Source organism: Pan paniscus, chromosome 11 (genome assembly GCF_029289425.2).
Source record: "Pan paniscus chromosome 11, NHGRI_mPanPan1-v2.0_pri, whole genome shotgun sequence".
Classification (NCBI taxonomy): Eukaryota; Metazoa; Chordata; class Mammalia; order Primates; family Hominidae; genus Pan; species Pan paniscus.
Genome location: NC_073260.2, coordinates 10,494,786 through 10,516,925, shown reverse-complemented (window position 1 = coordinate 10,516,925; position 22,140 = coordinate 10,494,786). Strand labels below are relative to the sequence as shown.

General features: G+C 48.4%; 1 protein-coding gene across 17 annotated transcripts in view; it reads right to left on the bottom strand.

The window, feature by feature from the left end:
- KYAT1 (kynurenine aminotransferase 1) overlaps positions 1–22,140 on the bottom strand; it is a 48,119-nt gene that overhangs the window by 1,216 nt on the left and 24,763 nt on the right. For 4 of the 17 annotated variants that reach the window (XM_034929225.3, XM_034929230.3, XM_034929231.3 and 1 more), the window contains 10 exons: positions 10,991–11,049; positions 8,275–8,422; positions 3,879–4,028; positions 3,712–3,798; positions 3,346–3,474; positions 2,463–2,583; positions 1,666–1,742; positions 1,448–1,537; positions 1,150–1,336; positions 992–1,071 (listed from right to left, as the gene is read on the bottom strand). In XM_034929225.3, the coding sequence (XP_034785116.2) occupies positions 992–1,071; positions 1,150–1,336; positions 1,448–1,537; positions 1,666–1,742; positions 2,463–2,583; positions 3,346–3,474; positions 3,712–3,798; positions 3,879–4,028; positions 8,275–8,422; positions 10,991–11,043 (1,122 nt within the window). In that variant the 5' untranslated portion in view covers positions 11,044–11,049. Of the gene's footprint in view, positions 1–991; positions 1,072–1,149; positions 1,337–1,447; positions 1,538–1,665; positions 1,743–2,462; positions 2,584–3,345; positions 3,475–3,711; positions 3,799–3,878; positions 4,029–6,091; positions 6,200–8,274; positions 8,423–10,968; positions 11,156–11,243; positions 11,390–13,061; positions 13,273–13,679; positions 14,175–22,140 lie in introns of those variants that run through there. The other 13 variants (XM_063594152.1, XM_063594153.1, XM_034929226.3 and 10 more) reach the window with 11 other exon arrangements.

Genomic DNA, 22,140 nt, shown 5'->3' with positions numbered 1-22,140 from the left:
GGCAGAGGGAGGCTGACAGAGGGAGGATCATGGAGCAGGTCAGGGCAGAGCCAGAGAAGAACAAAGCCTTAGAGTCACAGATCAAACCTGGATGGACTCAAGAGTTAATGGGCCAACTCCTCACTGTACAGATGGGAAGATGGAGATCCAAAGAGGCAGGAAATCCTGCCAGCCCACACAGCATCTCTGTGCAAGTTAGAAACAGGTTCCTCAGGCCAGGCACGGTGGCTCACGCCTGTAATCCCAGCACTTTGGGAGGCCAAGGGGAGTGGATCACCTGAGGTCAGGAGTTGGGAGACTAGCCTGACCAACATGGTGAAACCCCGTCTCTACTAAAAATACAAAAATTAGCCAGGCGTGGTTGTACATGCCTGTAATCCCAGTTACCCAACTACTCAGGAGGCTAAGGGAGGAGAATCGCTTGAACCCTGGAGGTGGAGGTTGCAGTGTGCTGAGATTGCGCCACTGCACTCCCACCTAGGCGACAGAGTGAGACTCTGTCTCAAAAAAAAAAAAAAAAGGCCAGGAGCAGTGGCTCACGCCTGTAATCCCAGCACTTTGGGAGGCCGAGGCAGGCAGATTACAAGGTCAGGAGATCAAGACCAACCTGGCTAACATGGTGAAACCCCGTCTCTACCAAAAATACAAAAAAAATTAGCCAGGCAAAAAAAAGTAGCCTGTGGTCCCAGCTACTCGGGAGGCTGAGGCAGGAGAATGGCGTGAACCTGGGGGGCAGAGCTTGCAGTGAGCCAAGATCGCGCCACTGCACTCCAGCCTGGGCAAGAGTGAGACTCCATCTCAACCAAAAAAAAAAAAAAAGAAAGAAAAAAAGAAACAGGCTCCTCATTCTCTGAAGTGGATACAACCCTGCCCCAAGGTTGACGGCAGAGGCTGGACTAAGATCTAGCCCAGGAGCCTCTTGCCTGGGCACCCTTGAGCAGCACACAACCTGTGAAACCATACATGGCTGCCTGGCAGAGGCCCAGCCCACCTTGTTCTTGATCATCCACTTGACGAAGCGTCTGTCATAGGGCTCATCCACAGCTCCAGGCAAGTCAGGCATCTTCCTCTCTGGGAGACAGAGGCCACACTGAGCCCCCTGCAGCCTCCAGCCCCTGTGCCCTGCCCAGACCGGCAAGTCTCACTCACTGAAGTCTGAGATGTCTGTGATGAGGAAGTAGCTGCCCTGAGGGATGATGGGCTTCAGGCCCACTGACTGTAGGCTATGTATCATGTGGTCACGGCAGCGCTGCATGGCCTGTGGGAACTGCACAAAGTAGCTGCTGGGTTGGCGGAAGAGCAGCTGCTCCCGCTCAAAGCTCTCGGCTACTGCAGCCTGGGCAGGGCAGATGGACACACAGATAGATCAGCTGTTCCCTGACGCGGGGGCCAGCCTGGGATCTTTTGTTGTCCCCCCACTCCCCCGTGACGTCCTGCCCCTCTTCACCTGGCTCTGCGTGGGGCAGTGGAAGACGGAGTTCTGGTGCACGGTCCGCAGGTGCTTCATGATGTGATCTGGACCCAGGACCCAGCCCACCTGCAGCAGGGGCGCAGGTAGGGGGAGAGGTCCTTCCAGACCTGGCTAAAGCCTTCTTCATTCCCAGGCCCACCTCACTTGCCAAGGATCTTGCAGGGGGTGGTGACCTCCCACCCTCAGCAACTCACCTTCCAGCCAGTGGCGCTGAAGGTCTTGCCGGCGCTGCCGATGGTCAGGGTCCGTTCCCACATGCCAGGGAGGCTGGCTGCCCAAGGCCGAACAGAACAGCTGCTGAGACTGGGGTGAGGGGGACGGGGGAGGATGGTGGTCTGGGCCCCAGGGGACACGCATAGGCTTTTGACATCCTGGATTCCTCTACATACTAAGTTATTTGCACAATTTTTTTTCTTTCTTTCTTCCTTTCCTTTCCTTCCTTCCTCCTTTCTCTCTCTCTCTCCCTCCCTCCACCCCCCGTTTCTTTCTTTCTTTTTTTTTTTTTTGAGATGGAGTCTCGCTCTGTTGCCCAGGCAGGAATGCGATGGCGCCATCTTGCCTCACTGCAACCTCCGCCTCCCAGGTTCCAGTGATCCTCCTACCTCAGCTTCCTGAGTAGCTGGGACTACAGGCACGTGCCACCATGCCCAGCTAATTTTTGTACTTTTAGTACAGACGGGGTTTCACCATGTTGGCCAGGCTGGTCTCAAACTCCTGACCTCAAGTGATCTGCCAGCCTCAGCCTCCCAAAGTGCTGGGATTACAGGTGTGAGCCACCATGCCCGGCATAGGATTTCTTTGACCTCATCCTTTCGACAACCAGGGAGGCAGGTGCTACTGTGACACTGTGTACTCTGGGAGGCAAAGGTCACAGGATCTGCAGGGCTCCAGAACCCTGGGTTCTAACTACCAGGCCTGCGCTGACTCTCAGGTGGGGTCAAGGCCCTCCCACCAATGTGCAGGGGAGGGGCCCCAGGCTGGCTTGGCTCACCAATGCTGATGTGCTGGTGCCCGTCGTAGACCATCCACTGGTAGACTTCATCAGTGATACACACCACGTCATGCTGCTGGCACAGGCTGGCCACCAGCTCCAGCTCTTCCCTGGAGAACACCTGCAGATGCCCAAGGAGAGCACAGACCTGCAGCTGGGACCGTCCCCAAACACAGAGGCCTACTCAGAGAGGTTAAAGAACACAGCTACGGCCAGGTGCGGTGGCTCACGCCTGTAATCCTAGCACTTTGGGAGGCCAAGGCGGGCGGAACATTGGAGGTCAGGAGTTTAAGACCAGCCTGGCCAACATGGAGAAACCCCGTCTCTACTAAAAACACAAAAATTAGCTGGGCATGGTGGCGGGTGCCTGTAATCCCAGCTACTCGGGAGGCTGAGGCAGGAGAATTGCTTGAACCCAGGAGGCAGAGGTTGCAATGAGCCAAGATCACACCACTGCACTCCAGCCTGGGAGACAGAGCGAGACTCCGTCTCAAAAAAATAAATAAATGGCGAATACAGCCAAGCCCAGTGCTAAGGGCTGTTCTGCACCATCGCATTGGATCCCTGCAACACTGACCATGAGGTCAGTTCCCTCAGGTTCCCACATTACAGATGAGATACTTCGAGAGGCATAGTCACTATTCCAGGGTCACTGGGAAGTGATGGTGGCTCCCAGCCCAGTTCACTGTCCCAGCCCTCAGGCCTTCCCTGGGGATTCTTGCCCCTGTCCTGGGACCTCTGGAGTCTTGGTCCTCAGCGCTCATTGTGTGTGGCCCTCCCACACACAAACGAAGAAACGGAGGCCCCACAGCAGCAACTCAGTAACAGTGCAGGAGACATGACCAGGTCCGCAGGGGGCCAGGGAAGGAGGTCCCTCCAGTACCTTGCCCAGGGGGTTGTTGGGGGTGTTGAGGACCAGGGCTTTGGTGCGTGATGTGAATTTGCTGGCCAGCTCCATGGGGTCCAGCTGCCAGTTGCTGCTGGAACCCAGTTCTCCATTCTGGATGGGACCCTGCAAGAGCAGGTGGCACGGGGTGGTACCACTTAACCACCTGACATGCAGGTCTTCCCCAGCATCTATCCCCACCTTCTCTCCCCTGGGATCCCAACACACACACCTCCCCTCTGCCCTCCCAGCTTAGGGGAACTGGCTTCCTTCACTTCTTTCCTCCTTTTCCAACTCCCAGGGTCCAACTCAGCCCACGCCTTGGATCCCTCTGCCCATCCATCCTCTACCTAGCATCCTTACCGGCTTCAGGGGCACAAACACAGGATGACCCCCTGCCATCATTGTCATGGGCTCGTAGCAGTCAAAAAAGGGTTCGATGATGATGACCTGATATAAGGGTCAAATCAGCTGGAGTCAGCATGGCCCTGACCTCTCAGTCCCACTCAGCCCAAGTCTTGCCCACTCACCTCGTCTCCTTCGTCCACCAGGGCCTGGAAGGCTGTGAACAGGGCCCCATAGCCACCAACAGTCACCAGCACATTCCTGAGCGGGTCTATCTCCTGACCCAGCAGCTTCCCAAAGAAACTTGCCAGGATCTTCGTCAGTGGTGGGTAACCCTGCCAGGACAGCAGGGGTTAACTGTCCAGCTCAGCCTGGGCCCATCCTCTGGCCCAGCTGTATCCAGGCAATTCTAGCACCTTCCAGCAGCAGGCCTGGGGGCAAAGCCAGGTACTGGTAGCCTGGGCCCCAGGGGACGTGGAATAGATCAGCTTTCAACACTCTGGATTCCTCTACACACCAAGCTATTTGTGGGATTTCTTTGATCTCATCCTCTCAACAACCCAGAGGCAGGTGCTATTGTGATCCTGTGTACTCTGGGAGGTAAAGGTCACACAATCTATATGGTCCCAGACTCCAGGGTGCCAACCGCCAGGCCTGCACTGACTCAGATATCCAGTGCTAAGCTCTTCCATCTCCTCCACCAGCATTTGCCACAGGGCCTGTTCTGTGCCAGGCCCGAAGCCCAGGGCGGGGATTTAGCAGAGAACCAGAGGAAGTGCTTGCCTCCATGAACCTCAGTCCAAGAGCCCATGAGGCAGTAGAAACTCCCCACTTTCCACATCTGTAAGTTTAAGAAGCATGTTTGTGCCCACTTGATCCTCCCAGCAGCTTTGCGGGAGAGGCTTTTATTTATTTATTTATTTATTTATTTTGAGACAGGGTCTCACTCATGTCACCCAGGCTGGAGTGCAGTGGCACAATCGCAGCTCCCTGCAACCTCCGCCTCCTGGGTTCAAGTGATTCTCCTGCCTCAGCCTCCCAAGTAGCTGGGACTACAGGCACGCACCACCATGCCTGGTTAATTTTTGTATTTTTAGTGGAGACGGGGTTTCACCATGTTGGCCAGACTGGTTTCGAACTTCTGACCTTGGGTAATCTGCCTGCTTTGGCCTCCCAAAGTGCTGGGATTACAGATGTGAGCCACCGTGCCTGGCCTGATGCCCACTATTTGACAGGTAGAAAAATAGAGACCCAGAGAGAAGAAATTACTTGTCTAAAGTCACACACAGTTGACAGTCAGGAACCTCATGTTGCAGCTTTGTAAGCACCCCTTTTTGAGAGGAAGATTAGATCCAGAAACTTGTTTGCTGAGGACACTTATAAAATACTCAAGGTGAAACCCCGTCTCTACTAAAAATACAAAAAATTAGCTGGCATGGTGGCGGGCACCTGTAGTCCCAGCTCTACTCGGGAGGCTGAGGCAGAAGAATGGCGTGAACCCGGGAGGCGGAGCTTGCAGTGAGCCGAGATCGCGCCACTGCACTCCAGCCTGGGCGACAGAGCGAGACTCCGTCTCAAAAAAAACAAAAACAAACAAAACAAAACAAAAATACTCAAGGCTAAGCCAAGTGATTGAAACTTTATCTAGAACTCAACTCAGTAACTCACTAAACCAGATTTGGCCACACAAAAATAAAAATTTTCTGTACAACAAGAGGCACAGGCCAGGCACAGTGGCTCATGCCTGTAATCCTAGCATTTGGGAGTATGAGGCGGGAGGGTTGCTTGAGGCCAGGAGTTTGAGAACAGCCTGGGCAACACAGAGGGACTCTGTCTCTACTGATGGAAAATCAAAAAAATTATCCAGGTGTAGTATCACGTGCCTGTAGTCCCAGGTACTCGGGAGGCTGAGGCAGGAGGATTGCTTGAGCCCAGGAGATCAAGGCTGAAGTGAGTTATGATCACACCAGTCTGGGTAATAAAATTGAGACTCTGTCTTAGACAATAAATTAATTAATTAAATAAAAATAAAAGGCACCATGAGCAAGGTCAAAACAGGAAGAGAAAAATATTGCAACATACAAGAAAGAGGTAAAATATTTAATGAGGCTGGGCACAGTGGCTCATGCCTGTAACCCAGCACTTTGGGAGGCTAAGGTGGGAGGATTGCTTGAGCCCAGGAGTTTGAGACCAGCCTGGGTAACATAAGGAGACCCTGTCTCTATTTTATTGTTGTTGTTGTTGTCACCCAGGCTGGAGTGCAATGGCACCACCTCGGCCCACTGCAACCTCCGCCTCCCGGGTTCAAGCGATTCTTGTGCCTCAGCCTCCCAAGTAGTTGGGATTACAGGCACCCACCACCACGCCCAGCTAATTTTTATTAGAGATGGGATCTCACCATGTTGGGCAGGCTGGTCTTGAACTCCTGACCTCAGGTGATCTGCCAGCCTCAGCCTCCCAGAATGCTGGGATTATAGGCATGAGCCACCATAGCCAGCCTTTGTCTCTAGTTAAAAGAAAAAAAAAAGAAAGAAAGAAAGAAAAGAAAAAGATACATACCCAAATGATTTTTTTTTTTTTTGGATCAAAGAAGGAACTTTCCAACCAGCTCTGAGACCAGCCTATTGGCAGGGATGTAAATGAGTAAACCTTACTGGAGGGCAATTATTTACTTAGTTGTTTGTTTATTTTTCAGACAGGATCTCACTATGTTGTACTGGCCTCAAACTCCTGGGCTCAAACAATCTTCCTGCCTCAGACTCCCAGGTAGCTGGGATTATAGGCACACACTGTTTCTTAACAATATCCACCTATTGTATTTATAAATATTTATAGCCTTTCTTTTGCTAGTTTTACTTCCAGGAATTTATCTTAGAGAAATACATATGTATACAAAGATGTCCACACAGGGATATTTGCTGTGGCATTGCTTATGATATTGAGATAGCAGAAGCAGTCCATCAGTGCAGAACTGCTTAAATAAATTATGGCACATCCAGGCAACAGAACAGTATGCAGCCATTAAAAAGAATGAGTGCGGTCGGGTGCGGTGGCTCACGCCTGTAATCCCAGCACTCTGGGAGGCTGAGGTGGGTGGATCACGAGGTCAAGAGATCGAGACCATCCGGACTAACATGGTGAAACCCTGTCTCCACTAAAAATACAAAAAATGGCCAGGCGTGGTGGCTCACGCCTGTAATCCCAGCACTTTGGGAGGCCGAGGCAGGCGAACCACGAGGTCGGGAGTTCGAGACCAGCCTGGCCAACATGGTGAAACCCCGTCTCTACTAAAAATACAAAAATTAGCTGGGCATGGTGGCGGGCGCCTGTAATCCCAACTACTCAAGAGGCTGAGGCAGGAGAATGGCTTGAACCCAGGAGGCGGAGGCGGAGGTTGCAGTGAGCCGAGATCGTGCCGCTGCACTCCAGACTCCAGCCGGGGCAACAGTTCGAGACTGTCTTAAAAAAAAAAAAAAAACAAAAATTAGCTGGGCGTGGGGGCGCACCCCTATAGTCCCAGCTACTCGGGAGGCTGAGGCAGGAGAATCTCTTGAACCTGGGAGGGGGAGGTTGCAGTGAGCCGAGATTGCGCCCCTGCACTCCAGCCTGGCGACAGAGGGAGACTCCATCTCAAAAAAAAAAAAAGAACGAGGGTTCAGCGGCTCACGCCTGTAATCCCAGCACTTTTGGAGGCCGAGGTGGCAGGATCACTTGAGCGCAGGAGTTTGAGACCAGTCTGAGCAACATGGTGAAACCCTGTCTCTAAATTAGCTGGACGAGGTGGCATGCCCCTGTTGTCCCAGCAACTCTAGAGGCTGAGGTGGGAGGATCACATGAGCCCCAGGAAATGGCATATCATGTGAGCCCCATGAGGTACAGGCTGCAGTGAGCCGTGATCATGTCACTACACTCTAGCCTAGGTGACAGGAGTGAGACCCTGACTCAAAAATAAATAAATAAATAAATAAAATTAGCTGGGCATGGTGATGCACACCTGTAGTCCCAGTTACTCCAGAGGCTGAGGTGGGAGGACCACTTGAGCCTGGCAGGGTCAAGGCTGCAGTGGACCATGATTGCACCATTGCACTCCAGCCTGGATAACAGAGTGAGACCCTGTCTCAAAAAAGAAAAAGAAAAAAAGAACCACTGTTCTAATCCAAGCAGCGTCACATATTTACTATGTGGTCCTTTCCGGAAAACGTTTGGATTTATTGTGTAATCCAATCAGTAGCTAGTCTTTCAGGACTTGGTTTAAGTGTCACCTCCTCCAGGAAGTCTTCGTGCATCTCTCCAGCCCCCTCCCCAGGTTTCATTCCCTCTTTCTTACTCGCGCGATATCCCATCCTCCTCCATCATAGCATGTATCAACTGCCTGTCGTTACTGGCTTCTTGTCTGCCATCCCCACTAGACCATGAGGCGAAGGCTCTGGGACAGAGGATACGCTCAGTAAACACTGAACTATGGTCACACAGAATCCCCTGGCTCTGTCCCCTGAAGCCTGACAGCTGTGTGGGCTTGAAGTCCAGAAAGCCCTGTCCCCTTCCTCCCCCAGTGCCTCCAGGAGAGACGGGGAGACTCACAAATGTCTTGGTGTACTGGTTGAGCATGAAGTCTCCACTGACAGCGTGCTGAAAGGCTTCCACGGCAAATTCTGGTGGTGGGAAATCCGGGAAGCCCTGGCCCAAGTTCACGACGTCATGCTCACTGGCCAGTTTCACAAACTCCACCCTGGGTAACAAACGGAGAATCAGCACCAGCCCAGCCCTCCATGGTGACCTGGACTTCGGCCTGTTTAGAAAAACTGGACAACCGGCCAGGTGCGGTGGCTCACGCCTGTAATCCCAGCACTTTGGGAGGCCGAGGTGGGTGGATCACCTGAGGTCAGGAGTTTGAGACCAGCCTGGCCAACATGGTGAAACTCTGTCTTCACTAAAAATACAAAAGTTAGTCAGGCATGGTGGCGGGGGCCTGTAATCCCAGCTACTTGGAAGGCTGAGGCAGGAGAATCACTTGAACCCGGGAACCGGAGGTTGAAGTGAGCCGAGATCGCACCATTGCACTGCAGCCTGGATAACAAGAGTGAGATTCTGTCTTAAAAAAAAAAAACAAAAAACAAAACACACACACACACACACACACACACACACACACACACACAAGAAAAACAAAAACTAGACAATCAGCAACTGTCCTGGCCTGAAGATCTGCCTAAGTGTCACAGCTGGTCCCCTGCATTGAGATTAGGTCAGTCAGGCACATTGTTAATCGCAGGAATCAGCCCAGGGGCTTTCCAAGTTCTTCCACCATGACCCATAGGAAGAAATCATCTTTTTTTTTTCTTTTTGACAGAGTTTCGCTCTATCCCCTAGGCTGGAGTGCAGTGGTGCAATCTCAACTCACTGCAACCTCCGCCTCCCGAGGTCAAGCGATTCTCATGCCTCAGCCTCCTGAGTAGCTGGGATTACAGGCACCCGCCACCACGCCCAGCTAATTTTTGTATTTTTAGTACAGATGGGGTTTTGCTATGTTGGCCAGGCTGGTCTCAAACTCCTGACCTCAGGTGATCCACCCCCCCTTGGCCTCCCAAAGTGCTAGCAGTACAGGCGTGAGCGACCACTACCGGCCAAGAAATCACCTTTGCATCATCAACCCTGTGGAGCACAAACATGGAATGGAAGCTTCATCCTTCTTGGTGCAATCTACTGCAGTATTTTCTGTCCTGTCCTATCCTACTCTATTCTTTCCAAATACTAGTTGAGACCCCCCTGTACAGATTGCATGACTCCTCCTTGGATTCGTCAACACCACAGTTAAACGCTCTGCTCATATAGCCTTCACAATGGCCTGTGAGGCACGTCTTGTTCCTGGACCACTGTGGGGATAAGGAGTGGAGTGACTTGCCTAAAGCCTCCCAGCTAGTACAAGGCACAGCCAGCCAGCCTTTCTACTTCCATCTCAAGCAAAGTTTGATGCTCTTGACCCTACTCTGGGCAGAACAGGGCCCCACCAGCCCAGGCACACATCATCTCTGGACCCATAATCCTCTGTTCTGGCCCTGCCTGGGGTCCACCTCTCCAGGTGGGAGAAAGGCTGGGAAGCTGGATGAAGAGGCTGGTATGTGGTTTGGGGCTAGTTTGGAGCAGAGTCAGGACCTGGCTGAGTTGAATTTGCATACCAATAAATATGTCTAAAATGTGTCATTTTTGGCTGGGCCCGGTGGCTTATGCCTGTATTCCCCAGCACTTTGGAAGGCCGAGGAGGGCAGATCCCTTGAGGTCAGGAGTTGGAGACCAGCCTGGACAACATGGTGAAAGCCCATTTTCTCTAAAGATATAAAAATTAGGGCCAGGCACAGTGGCTCATGCCTGTAATCCCAGTACTTTGGGAGGCTGAGACGGGTGGATCACGAGGTCAGGAGTTCGAGACCAGCCTGGCAAACATGGTGAAATCTCATCTCTACTAAAAATACAAAAAAAAAAAAAAATTAGCTGGGCGTGGTGGTGCACGCCTGTAATCCCAGCTACTTGGGAGGCTGAGGCAGGAGAATTGCTTGAACCTGTGAGGGGGAGGTTGCAGTGAGCCGAGATCATGCCACTGCACTCCAGCCTGGGTGACAGAGTAAGATTCTGTCTTGGGGGGGAAAAGAAAAAGAAAAAAAATTAGCTGGGCGTTGTGTTGCACGCCTGTAATCCCAGCTACTTGGAGGCTGAAGCAGGAGAATCATTTGAACCCAGGAGGCAGAGGTTGCAGTGAGCCGAGACCGCACCATTGCACTCCAGCCTGGGCGACAACAGCAAAACTCCGTCTCAAAAATAAAATGAAAATAAAACAAGTCAAAAAAGAAAACAATATCAACCACTGCAAATGTCTGGTGAAGAGCTGACTGTATGTTACTTGCTTATCTTACTTATCTTAGTTTATCTGACTCTATACCAAGTGAGAAAGAGTCATCCCTGGAAAGGCCTTAGCCTGGTGCCTGGGTAGAACGGCTTTGGACAGCATTTCACTTTTTCCTCCCCAACGCTCTCCAGGTGGGTATAATTCTTCATTTTGCAGCTGGGGAGATGAGGCTCAGAGCAGGTATGTCACCTGTCCTAGTGGCACAGTCATGCAGGAGAAAGCTGAGATTTGAACCAAGCCTACTCCCTCGGGCCCTGCCTCTCCTGAGCTATGGCTGGAATCTGGCAGTCTGTGTACCGCCACCATCTGGAGTACTACTGAGTTGCTGTAAACCCAGGGATGGCCAACCCATGCCCGAGGGGACACCCACACACCTCTCCAGCCCAGCTGGCTCACCAGGGGTTGTAGTCGATCCCGTCTAGCCTTCGGGCCTGCAGCTGTTTGGCCATGGCGAGCTGGAGACGAACAAGTGGAAGGTCAGAAATGGAATCTGTCTGGGTGCAGCGGTCCGAGCTTGCACACAGGAGGGACAGCTGCTTTCAGGCCACAGCACCAACCTGTCTGCTCCCAGGATGGGGAAGAGATCAGAGTTTGCGGAAGGGCAGGTTTCTGCCTGCCTCCCAAGCCTGTTATGCTCCAACACCCTCACCTGGCTCCTCTCGACTCCAGCAGCCTCCACCTCCCCAACCTGCAGGGGCTGCCTGGCACCTGCCCAGTGGAGACTTCCAGCCCTGGCTCCATGCGTCCTGAGACAGAGCCCTGACTTGGCCAGGTTGAAGTCCGACTCAGGAAGGGCTGAGGGTTAAAGAAGAGGAGCAGGAGGTGGGTGGAGCGGAGAGGTAGGATAATGGCAACAGTGACAGCAGCAGCCTCCACTTACAGAGGTCTTGCTAAGCACTTCCATTTCATTCCCTGAATGACCTGGTCAGGCCTATCTTATCAATGAGAAAACAGAAGGTGGAAAACAGAGGCTGGAGGGTGCAGGAGAGGGAGTGATGTGTTTAAGGCCACACAACACACACACTCAGACTTAGGCCTGTTGGACCCAAGGCCATGTCCTAACTCTGAGGGAGGCACTAATCCACTCCTCGGAGGGTCCTGGGGTCCTGGCTCCTGGCTCGCCCCTCCCCTCCCGGTGTTCCTCCCAGGCCAGCTCCCTCCTCAGCCACTGGTGTGCAGAAACTGGCCAGGGGCTGGGCGCAGTGGCTCACGCCTGTAATCCCAGCACTTTGGGAGGCTGAGGCTTGCAGATCACCTGAGGTCAGGAGTTCGAGACCAGCCTGGCCAACATGGTGAAACCCCCATCTCTACTAAAAATACAAAAATTAGCTGGGCGTGGTAGCACGCACCTGTTATCCCAGCTACTTGGGAGGCTGAGGCACAAGAATCACTTGAACCTGGGAGGCAGACATTGCAGTGAGGCAAGAGCACACCACTGCACTCCAGCCTGAGCATTAGAGTGAAACTCAGTCTGGGAAAAACAAACAAACAAACTTATCTGGGCGTCATGACACATGCCTGTAATCCCAGCTACTCAGGAGGCTGAGGCCTGAGAATCACTTGAACCTGGGAGATGGAGATTGCAGTGGGCCAAGATCGTGCCACTGCACTCCTGCCCGACCCAACAGAGCAAGACTCCACAAAAAAAAAAAAAAAAAAAAGAAAGAAAGAAATTGGCCAGACCTGAGAGCCACCAAACTCAGGTCCTAACCCGCCTTGGCTAGGTGACCCTGGATAGGTAATTTGGCTCCTCCTGTCCTCAGAATCCCTTCAGCAGCAGGGACCTCACATGGGCTTTGTGGTCCCCGAGGAACCTTCCGTTCCTGTGGGTTTGCCAGTCCCAGATGGCTGGTGGGCCGTGGAGCCGGGGATCCAACATTCTTCTCAGCCGCCTGCTGTGGTCAATAGTGAACCCTGGCTCAGGATTTTGCTCAGTTCCACCTCGCTCAGTTCCCACTGCACTCTCACTAGAGGTGCCACAATAGTCTCCATCTAACAGATGAGGACACTGAGGCTCAAAGAGGCTCAGGTACCTGCCCAGGGTCAGAGGAGAAGCTGGCAAGGACCTGGTCAGGGTGGCAGCCACAGTAATCTCAACACCAGGCCCCCCTGTCCTGGAGGGGCCTTGGGACCATTTGAGTAAGTGCCAGGTCTTCCATGGCCCAGGAACCCCACCGCACCCGGCTCAGTTGACTTTATTGAGTCCCTACCATGTACTGGGTTCTGGGATGGGCACAGGGGATCATGGGAAGCAGCACCCTAAAGCGCCCAAGCTGACTATTCAGATGCAGAGCTACAAGTTCTAGACTAGAGAAGCAGGGGCAAGGGAGAAGCCCACATACAGGCTGCAGTTAAAGAGGGCTTCCTGAAAGAGAAGGCTCATGCACAGCTTTGAAGCCAGGAACGAGCCAGACCCCAGAAGCCCCAGGCCATGCAGGTGGCAGAGTATTGGGGTTAGGGCACTTACAGTCTGGTGCAAGAACCGAGTGAGTGGGGCTCCAGCCTTCCTTCCCTGAAGGGGCCCCACCAGGTGCACAGAGATGGCTGCTGCAGTCCTGAACATGCCTCCCAGAGCCTTGGGGCACTGCAGACTTTTCCAGAGGCAGGGGAGAAGGGAGGAAACAGCCCTGGCCAGAAAATGCCTCCGAGCTCAGGACTTGAGTCCCCCACACACAGCTCTAACAATAACAACAACAACAACAACAACAATATGGTCATTGCGTGCCAGGAATAGCACCAAGTGCTCTGTTGCACGATTATCCGACTCCGTCCTTATAAGAACCCTGTTACTCATACACAATACACCCCCCAGCAACCCAAGTGACCCTTTCAAAACACAAATCACCTCTAATTAAAAAATGATCCAGGAGAGGATCACTGATAGCCCTGAATATCACCAAGAGCATAAACCAAACATGTTCTGACTCTGGAAACACACACACCACCTGCAAATTATTCCTGCTGTAAAAGTGGCCCTAAATTAGATCACACTGTTGAATGACTAAAATACAGGGACAGAAGAACATGTTAAATAACACCATGGAGATGCAATCAACAAATTCAAGCAGGGCAATGTGTCTCATACCTGTAAACTCAGCACTTTGGGAGGCCAAAGCAGGAGGATCTCTTGAGCCCAGGAGTTTGAGACCAGCCTGGGCAACATACTGAAACACCGTCTCTACAAAAATACAAAAATTGACCAGGCGTGATGGTGCACACCTGTAGTCCCAGCTACTGGGGAAGCTAAAGTGGGAGAATCACTTGATCCTGGAGAGGTCAAGGCTACAGTGAGCCATGATCCCACCACTGCACTCCAGCCTGGGCGACAGAGGGAGATATGTCTCAAAAAAAAAAAAAAGTAAATGCCTGAAAAAGAAGAAAAAAATTGAAGAAATCACACTGCACAATTTGGAAGCTTAATTAATGCAAACATACAGGAACCAAGAAAGTGTGATACTGGCTTAAAGATAGATATATAAGTCAATTGAATAGAACTGACAGTCCAGAAATAAACGGTCACAATTGCTATTTGATAAGATGCTAAGAAACTCAAATGGGGGCCACGCATGGTGGCTCACGCCTGTAATCCCAGCACTGTGGGAGGCTGAGGCGAGTGGATCACTTCAGGTCAGAAGTTGTGACCAGCCTGGCCAACATGCTAAAACCTCGTCTCTACTAAAAATACAAAAATTAGCCAGGCATGGTGGTGTGCACCTGTAATCCCAGTTACTAGGAGGCTGAGGCAGAAGAATCACTTGAACTTGGGAGGTGGAGGATGCAGTGAGCCGAGATCGTGCCACTCACTGCACTCCAGCCTGGGTGACAGAGCGAGACTCTGTCTCAAAAAAAAAAAAAAAAAATTGGGAGGCTGGGTGTGGCTCATGCCTGTAACACGAACACTTTGGGAGGCCAAGGTGGGAGGATCATTTGAGGTCAGGAGTTTGAGACCAGCAAAACTCCATCTCTAATAAAAATACAAAAAATTAGCTGGGCGTGGTGGCACATGACTGTAGTCCCAGCTACTTGTGAGGCTGAGGCAGGAGAATTGCTTGAACCTGGAAGGCAGAGGTTGCAGTGAGCCAAGATCGTGCCACTGTACTCCAGCCTAAGCGACAAAATGAGACTGTCTCAGAAAAAAAGGTGGGGAGGCCAGGCGTGGTGGCTCATGCCTGTAATTCCAGCACTTTGGGAGGCTGAGGTGGACGGATCACCTGAGGTCAGGAGTTCGATACCAGCCTGGCCAACATGGTGAAACCCCATTTCTACGAAAAATACAAAATTAGCAGGGCACGGTGGCACATGCCTGTAGTCCCAGCTACCCAGGAGGCTGAGGCAGGAGAATCGCTGGAACCCAGGAGGCGGAGGTTGCAGTGAGCCGAGATCACACCACTGCACTCCAGCCTGGGTGACAGAGCAAGTCACCGGCTCAAAAAAAAAAAGCGGGGGTTGGGGGTGGGAAATAATAATCTTTTCAACAAATGAACAAATGGTGCTGGGACAACTAAATATCCACATGTAAATGAATGAATTTGGGGCCAGGTGTGGCAGCTCATGCCTGTAATCCCAGCACTTTGGGAGGCCGACTCAGGCTGATCATGAGGTTAGGAGCTCAAGACCAGCCTGGCCAAGATGGTGAAACCCTGTCTCTACTAAAAATACAAAAAATTAGCCAGGCATGGTGGTTGGCACCTGTAATCCCAGCTACTCAGGAGGCTGAGGCAGAGAATTGCTTCAACTTGGGAGATGGAGGTTGCAGTGAGCCGAGATCATGCCACTGCACTCCAGCCTGGGAGACAAAGTGAGACTCTGTCTCAAAAAAAAAAAAAAAAAAAAAAAAAAGAAAAGAAAAGAAAAAAGAAAAGAATGAATTTGGACCTCTATCTCACGGAATACACACATATAAATTTTTTATTTTCTTTCTTTTTTTTTTTTTTTTGAGATAGGGTCTCACGTTGTTACCCAGGCTGGAGTGCAGTGGTGCCTTCTCAGCTCACTGCAGCCTCGACTTCCTGGGTTCAAGTGATTCTCCTGCCTCAGCCTCCTGAGTAGCTGGGATTATAAGTGTGTGCCACCATGCCTAGCTAATTTTTGTATTTTAATTAGAGATGGGGTTTTGCTATACTGGCCAGGCTGGTCTTGAACTCCTGGCCTGAAGTTGTTCTGCTCATGACGGCCTCCCACAGTGCTAGGATTGCAGGCATGAGCCACCATGCCTGGCCAGCCCAGGCTGTTCTTGAACCCCTGACTTCAAGCAATCCTCCTTCCTCAGTGTAGGGAAAAGAAAGAGAGATCAGACTGTTACTGTGTCTATGTAGAAAGGGAAGACATAAGAAATTCCATTTTGACCTGTACCTTGAACAATTGCTTTGCTGAGATGTTGTTAATTTGTAACTTTGCCCCAGCCACTTTGCCCCAACTTTGAGCTCACAAAAATACGTGTTGTCTGGAATCAAGGTTTAAGGGATCTAGGGCTGTGCAGGATATGCCTTGTTCACAAAATGTTTACAAGCAGTATGCTTGGTAAAAGTCATCACCATTCTCTAGTCTCAATAAACCAGGGGCACAACGCACTGCGGAAAGCCGCAGGGACCTCTGCCTTGGAAAGCCGCGTATTGTCCAAGGTTTCTCCCCATGTGATAATCTGAAATATGGCCTCGTGGGATGAGAAAGACCTGATCGTTCCCCAGCCAAACACCTGTAAAGGGTCTGTGCTGAGGTGGATTAGTAAAAGAGGAAAGCCTCGTGAAGTTGAGATAGAGGAAGGCCACTATCTCCTGCCTGCCCCTGGGAACTGAATGTCTCAGTATAAAACCCGATTATACATTTGTCCAATTCTGAGATAGGAGAAAAACTGCCCTATGGCGGGAGGCAAGACACATTGGCAGCAATGCTGCCTGCTATTCTTTACTCCACTGAGATGTTTGGGTGGAGAGAAACATAAATCCGGCCTACATGCACATGCAGGCATAGGACCTCCCCTTGAACTTAATTATGACATAGATTCTTTTGCTCATGTTTTTTGCTGAACTTCTCCTTATTATCACCCTGCTCTCCTACTGCATTCCTCTTGCTGAGATAATAAAAATAATAATCAATAAAAAGTGAGGAAACTCAGAGACCGGTACTGGTGCAGGTCCTTGATATGCTGCATGCCGGTCTCCTGGGCCCACTGTTGTTTCTCTACACTTTTGTCTCTGTGTCTTATTTCTTTTCTCAGTCTCTCAGACCACCCCTTCATCTGGCACCCAATGTGGGGCCTTTCTCTTAAGAAGAGGGGGAGTTAAAGCTTCTACAGAAAATCTAATTACGCTATTTCAAACAATAGAACAATTCTGCCCATGGTTTCCAGAACAGGGAACTTTAGATTTAAAAGATTGGGAAAAAATTGGCAAGGAATTAAAACAAGCAAGTAGGGAAGGTAAAATCATCCCACTTACAGTATGGAATGATTGGGCCATTATTAAAGCAACTTTAGAACCGTTTCAAATAGAAGAAGATAGTGTTTCAGTTTCTGATGCCCCTGAAAGCTGTGTGATAGATTGTGAAGAAGAGGCAGAGACAGAGTTCAAGAAAGGAACGGAAAGTTCACATTGTAAATATGTAGCAGAGCCGGTAATGGCTCAGTCAACGCAAAATGTTGACTACAATCAATTACAGGAGGTAATATATCCTGAAACATTAAAATTAAAAGGAAAAAGTCCAGAATCACTGGGGCCATTGGGGCTACAACCACGATGGCCACCTCCTCCTCAGCCGAGTGAGTGCTGGGGGAGGCAGCCTGAAACTAGGCACACTGCGACTTGGCTCGTGGCACTCATTATTGCCCAACCTACAGTTCACTACAGTGAAGGAGCAATTCAGACTCGCCCTGCAGTGTCCTGTATGGGTCAAACAGTGGCCGCTCTCTAAGGAAAAGTTGGGGGCGCTACATAAAATAGTTAAAAAACTATTTTAAAAAGGACATGTTTCACCCACTTTCTCTCTTTAGAATTCTCCTGTGTTTGTAATTCAGAAAAAATCAGGCAGATGGCGCATGCTGACTGACTTAAGAGCTGTTAATGCCATAATGACAACCCATGGGGGCTCTCCAACCCGGGATGCCCTCTCTGGCCATGATCCCCAAAGACTGGCCTTTAATTATAATTGATCTGAAGGACTGCTTTTTTACCATTCCTCTGGCAAAACAGGATTTTGAAAAATTTGCTTTTACTATACCAGCCGTAAATAATAAAGAACCAGCTAGGTTTCAGTGGAAAGTGTTGCCTCAGTCCAACTATTTGTCAGACTTTTGTAGCTCAAGTTCTTCAACCAGTTAGAGACAAGTTTTCAGACTGTTATATCATTCATTATGTTGATGATATTTTGTGTGCTGCAGAAACAAGAGACAAATTAATTGACTGGTACACATTTCTGCAGACAGATGTTGCAAACGCAGGACTGACAATAGCATCTGATAAGATTCAGACCTCTACTCCTTTCCATTATTTGGGAATGCAGGTAGAGGAAAGGAAAATTAAACCACAAAAAATAAAAATAAGAAAAGACACATTAAAAACATTAAATGACTTTCAAAAATTGCTAAGACATATTAATTGGATTCGGCCAACTCTAGGCATCCCTACTTATGCCATGTCAAATTTGTTTTCTATCTTGAGAGGGGATCCAGGCTTAAACAGTAAAAAACCATTAACTCCAGAGGCAACTAAAGAAATTGAGTTAGTTGAAGAAAAAATTCGGTCAGCACAAGTAAATAGAATAGATCATTTAGCCCCACTCCAACTTTTGATTTTTGCTACTGCACATTCTCCAACAGGCATTATTGTTCAAAATACTGATCTTGCGGAGTGGTCATTCCTTCCTCACAGTACAACTAAGACTTTTACATTGTACTTAGATCAAATGGCTACATTAATTGGTCAGGCAAGACTACAAATAGTAAAATTGTGTGGAAGTGACCCAGATAAAATCATTGTTCCTTTAAACAAGGAACAGGTTAGACAAGCTTTTATCAATTTTGCTGCATGGCAGATTGGTCTTGCTGATTTTGTGGGAATTACTGACAATCATTACCCAAAAACAAAAACCTTCCAGTTCTTAAAATTGATTACTTGGATTTTACCTAAAATTACCAGACATAAACCTTTAGAAAATGCTCTGATGGCGTTTACTGATTGTTCCAGCAATGGAAAAGTGGCTTACACTGGGCCAAAAGAACAAGTCATTGAAACTCAATATCACTCAGCTCAAAGAGCAGAGTTGGTTGCTGTCATTTCAGTGTTACAAGGTTTTAATCAGCCTATTAACATTGTTTCAGATTCTGCATATGTAGTACAGGCTACAAAGGATGTTGAGACAGCCCTAATCAAATATAGTATGGATGATCAGTTAAATCAGCTGTTTAATTCGTTACAACAAACTGTAAGAAAAAGAAATTTCCCATTTTATATTACTCATATTCGAACACATACTAATTTACCAGGGCCTTTAACTAAGGCAAATGAACAAGCTGACTTGCTAGTACCATCTGCATTCATAAAAGCATAAAAACTTTGTGCCTTGACTCATGTAAATGCATCAGGACTAAAAAATAAATTTGATATCATATGAAAACAGGCAAAAAATGTTGTACAACTCAGGAGGCAGGAGTTAATCCCAGAGGTTTATGTCCTAATGCATTATGGCAAATGGATGTCACACATGTACCTTCATTTGGAAAATTGTCATTTGTCCATGTGACAGTTGATACTTATTCACATTTCATATGGGCAACCTGCCAGACAGGAGAAAATACTTCCCACGTTAAAAGACATTTATTATCTTGTTTTGCTGTCATGGGAGTTCCATAAAAAATTAAAACAGATAATGGGCCAGGATACTGTAGTAAAGCATTTCAAAAATTCTTAAATCAGTGGAAAATTACACATACAACAGAAATCCCTTATAATTCCCAAGGACAGGCCATAAGTGAAAGAAGTAATAGAACACTCAAAGCTCAATTGTTTAAACAAAAAAAGGAAAAGGACAGTAAGGAATATAACACTCCCCAGATGCAACTTAATCTAGCACTCTATACTTTAAATTTTTTTAACATTTATAGAAATCAGACCACTACTTCTGCAGAACAACATTTTACTGGTAAAAAGAACAGCCCACATAAGGAAAAACTGATTTGGTAAAAAGACAACAAAAATAAAACATAAAAAATAGAGAAGGTGATAACGTGGGGGGGAGGTTTTGCTTGTGTTTCACCAGGGGAAAATCAGCTTTCAGTTTGGGTACCTACAACTTACAGAAAAAGTTGCCATCCACCAAAAAAGCGAAGCCGCCGACCTGGGCCCAGCTAAAGAAGCTGACACAGTTAGCTGAAAAAAGCCTAAAGTACCCAAGGGTAACACAAACTCCAGAGAATATGCTGCTTGCAGCTTTAATGATTGTATCTACGGTGGTAAGTCTCACTATGTCTGCAGCAGCAGCTGCAGCTAATTATACTTACTGGGCCTATGTGCCTTTCCCGCCCTTAATTCAGGCAGTCACTTGGATGGATAATATTCTATTGAAGTATATGTTAATATTAGTGCATGGGTACCAGGACCCACAGATGACCGTGGCCCTGCCCAACCTGAAGAAGAAGGAATGATGATAAACATTTCCACTGGGTATCATTATCCTCCTATTTGCCTGGGGAAAGCACCAGGATGCTTAATGCCTACAACCCAAAATTGGTTGGTAGAAGTATCTACTGTCAGTGCCACCAATAAATTTACTTATCATATGGTAAGTGGAATGTCACTTGGGTCACAAATGAATAATTTACAGGACTCTTCTTATCAAAGATCATTAAAATTTAGGCCTAAGGGGACCTTGCCTCAAGGAAATTCCCAAAGAATCAAAAGACCCAGAAGTCTTAGTTTGGGAAAAATACATGGCTGATACTGTGGTGGTATTACAAAACAATAAATTTGGAACTATTATAGACTGGGCCCCTCGAGACCAATTATATTATGATTGTACGGGCCAGACTCACTCATGTTCACAGACCCCATCTGTCTGGCCCACTAATCCGGCCTATGATAGTGATTTAACTGAAAGGCTAGACCAGGTTTATAGAAGGTTAAAATCACCCTATCCATGGAAATGGGGTGAAAAGGGAATTTCATCACCTCAACCAAAGTTATTCCTGTTACTGCTCCTGAACATCCAGCATTATGAAAGCTTACTGTGGCCTCGCACCACATTAGAATTTGGTCTGGAAATCAAGTTATCGGAACAAGAAATCATAAGCCACATTATACTATTAACCTAAATTCCAATCTGACAATTCCTTTGTGAAGTTGTGTAAAACGCCCTTATATGCTAATTGTAGGAAACATAGTTATTAAACCAGATTCCCAAACTATAACCTGTGAAAATTGTAGATTGTTTACTTGCATTGATTAAACTTTTGATTGGCAGCACCATATTCTGCCAGTGAGGGCAAGAGAGGGTGTGTAGATCCCTGTGTCCATGGACCGACCGTGGGAGGCTTCCCCATCCATCCATATTTTAACAGAAGTATTAAAAGGAGTTCTAACTAGATCCAAAAGATTCATTTTTACTTTAATTGCAGTGATTATGAGTCTTATTGCAGTCACAGGTACTGCTGCGGCTGCTGGAATTGCTTTACACTCCTCTGTTCAAACTACAAAATATGTAAATAATTGGCAAAAGAACTCCTCAAAATTGTGGAATTCTCAGACTCAAATAGACCAAAAATTGGCAAACCAAATTAATGATCGTAGACAAACTGTCATTTGAATGAGAGATAGGCTCATGAGCTTAGAATATCTTTTTCAGTTACAGTATGACTGGAATACGTCAGATTTTTGTATTACACCTCGAGCCTATAATGAATCTGAACATCACTGGGACATGGTTAGACGCCATCTACAAGGAAGAGAAGATAACCTTACTTTAGATATTTTTAAATTAAAAGAACAAATTGTTGAGGCATCAAAAGCCCAGTTTAATCTGGTGCCAGAAACTGAGGCAATGGTGAAAGCTGCTGATGGCCTCACAAATCTTAACCCCATCACTTGGGTTAAAACCATTGGAAGTTCCACTATTGCAAATTTTGTATTAATCCTTGTATGTCTGTTCTCTGTTGCTGGTCTACAGGTGTATCCAGCAGCTCCGGAGAGACAGTGACCAGCGAAAACAGGCCATGATGACGATGGCAGTTTTGTCAAAAAGAAAAGGGGGATATGTACGGAAAAGAAAGAGAGATCAGACTGTTACTGTGTCTATGTAGAAAGGGAAGACATAAGAAATTCCATTTTGACCTGTACCTTGAACAATTGCTTTGCTGAGATGTTGTTAATTTGTAACTTTGCCCCAGCCACTTTGCCCCAACTTTGAGCTCACAAAAATATGTGTTGTCTGGAATCAAGGTTTAAGGGATCTAGGGCTGTGCAGGATATGCCTTGTTCACAAAATGTTTACAAGCAGTATGCTTGGTAAAAGTCATCGCCATTCTCTAGTCTCAGTAAACCAGGGGCACAACGCACTGC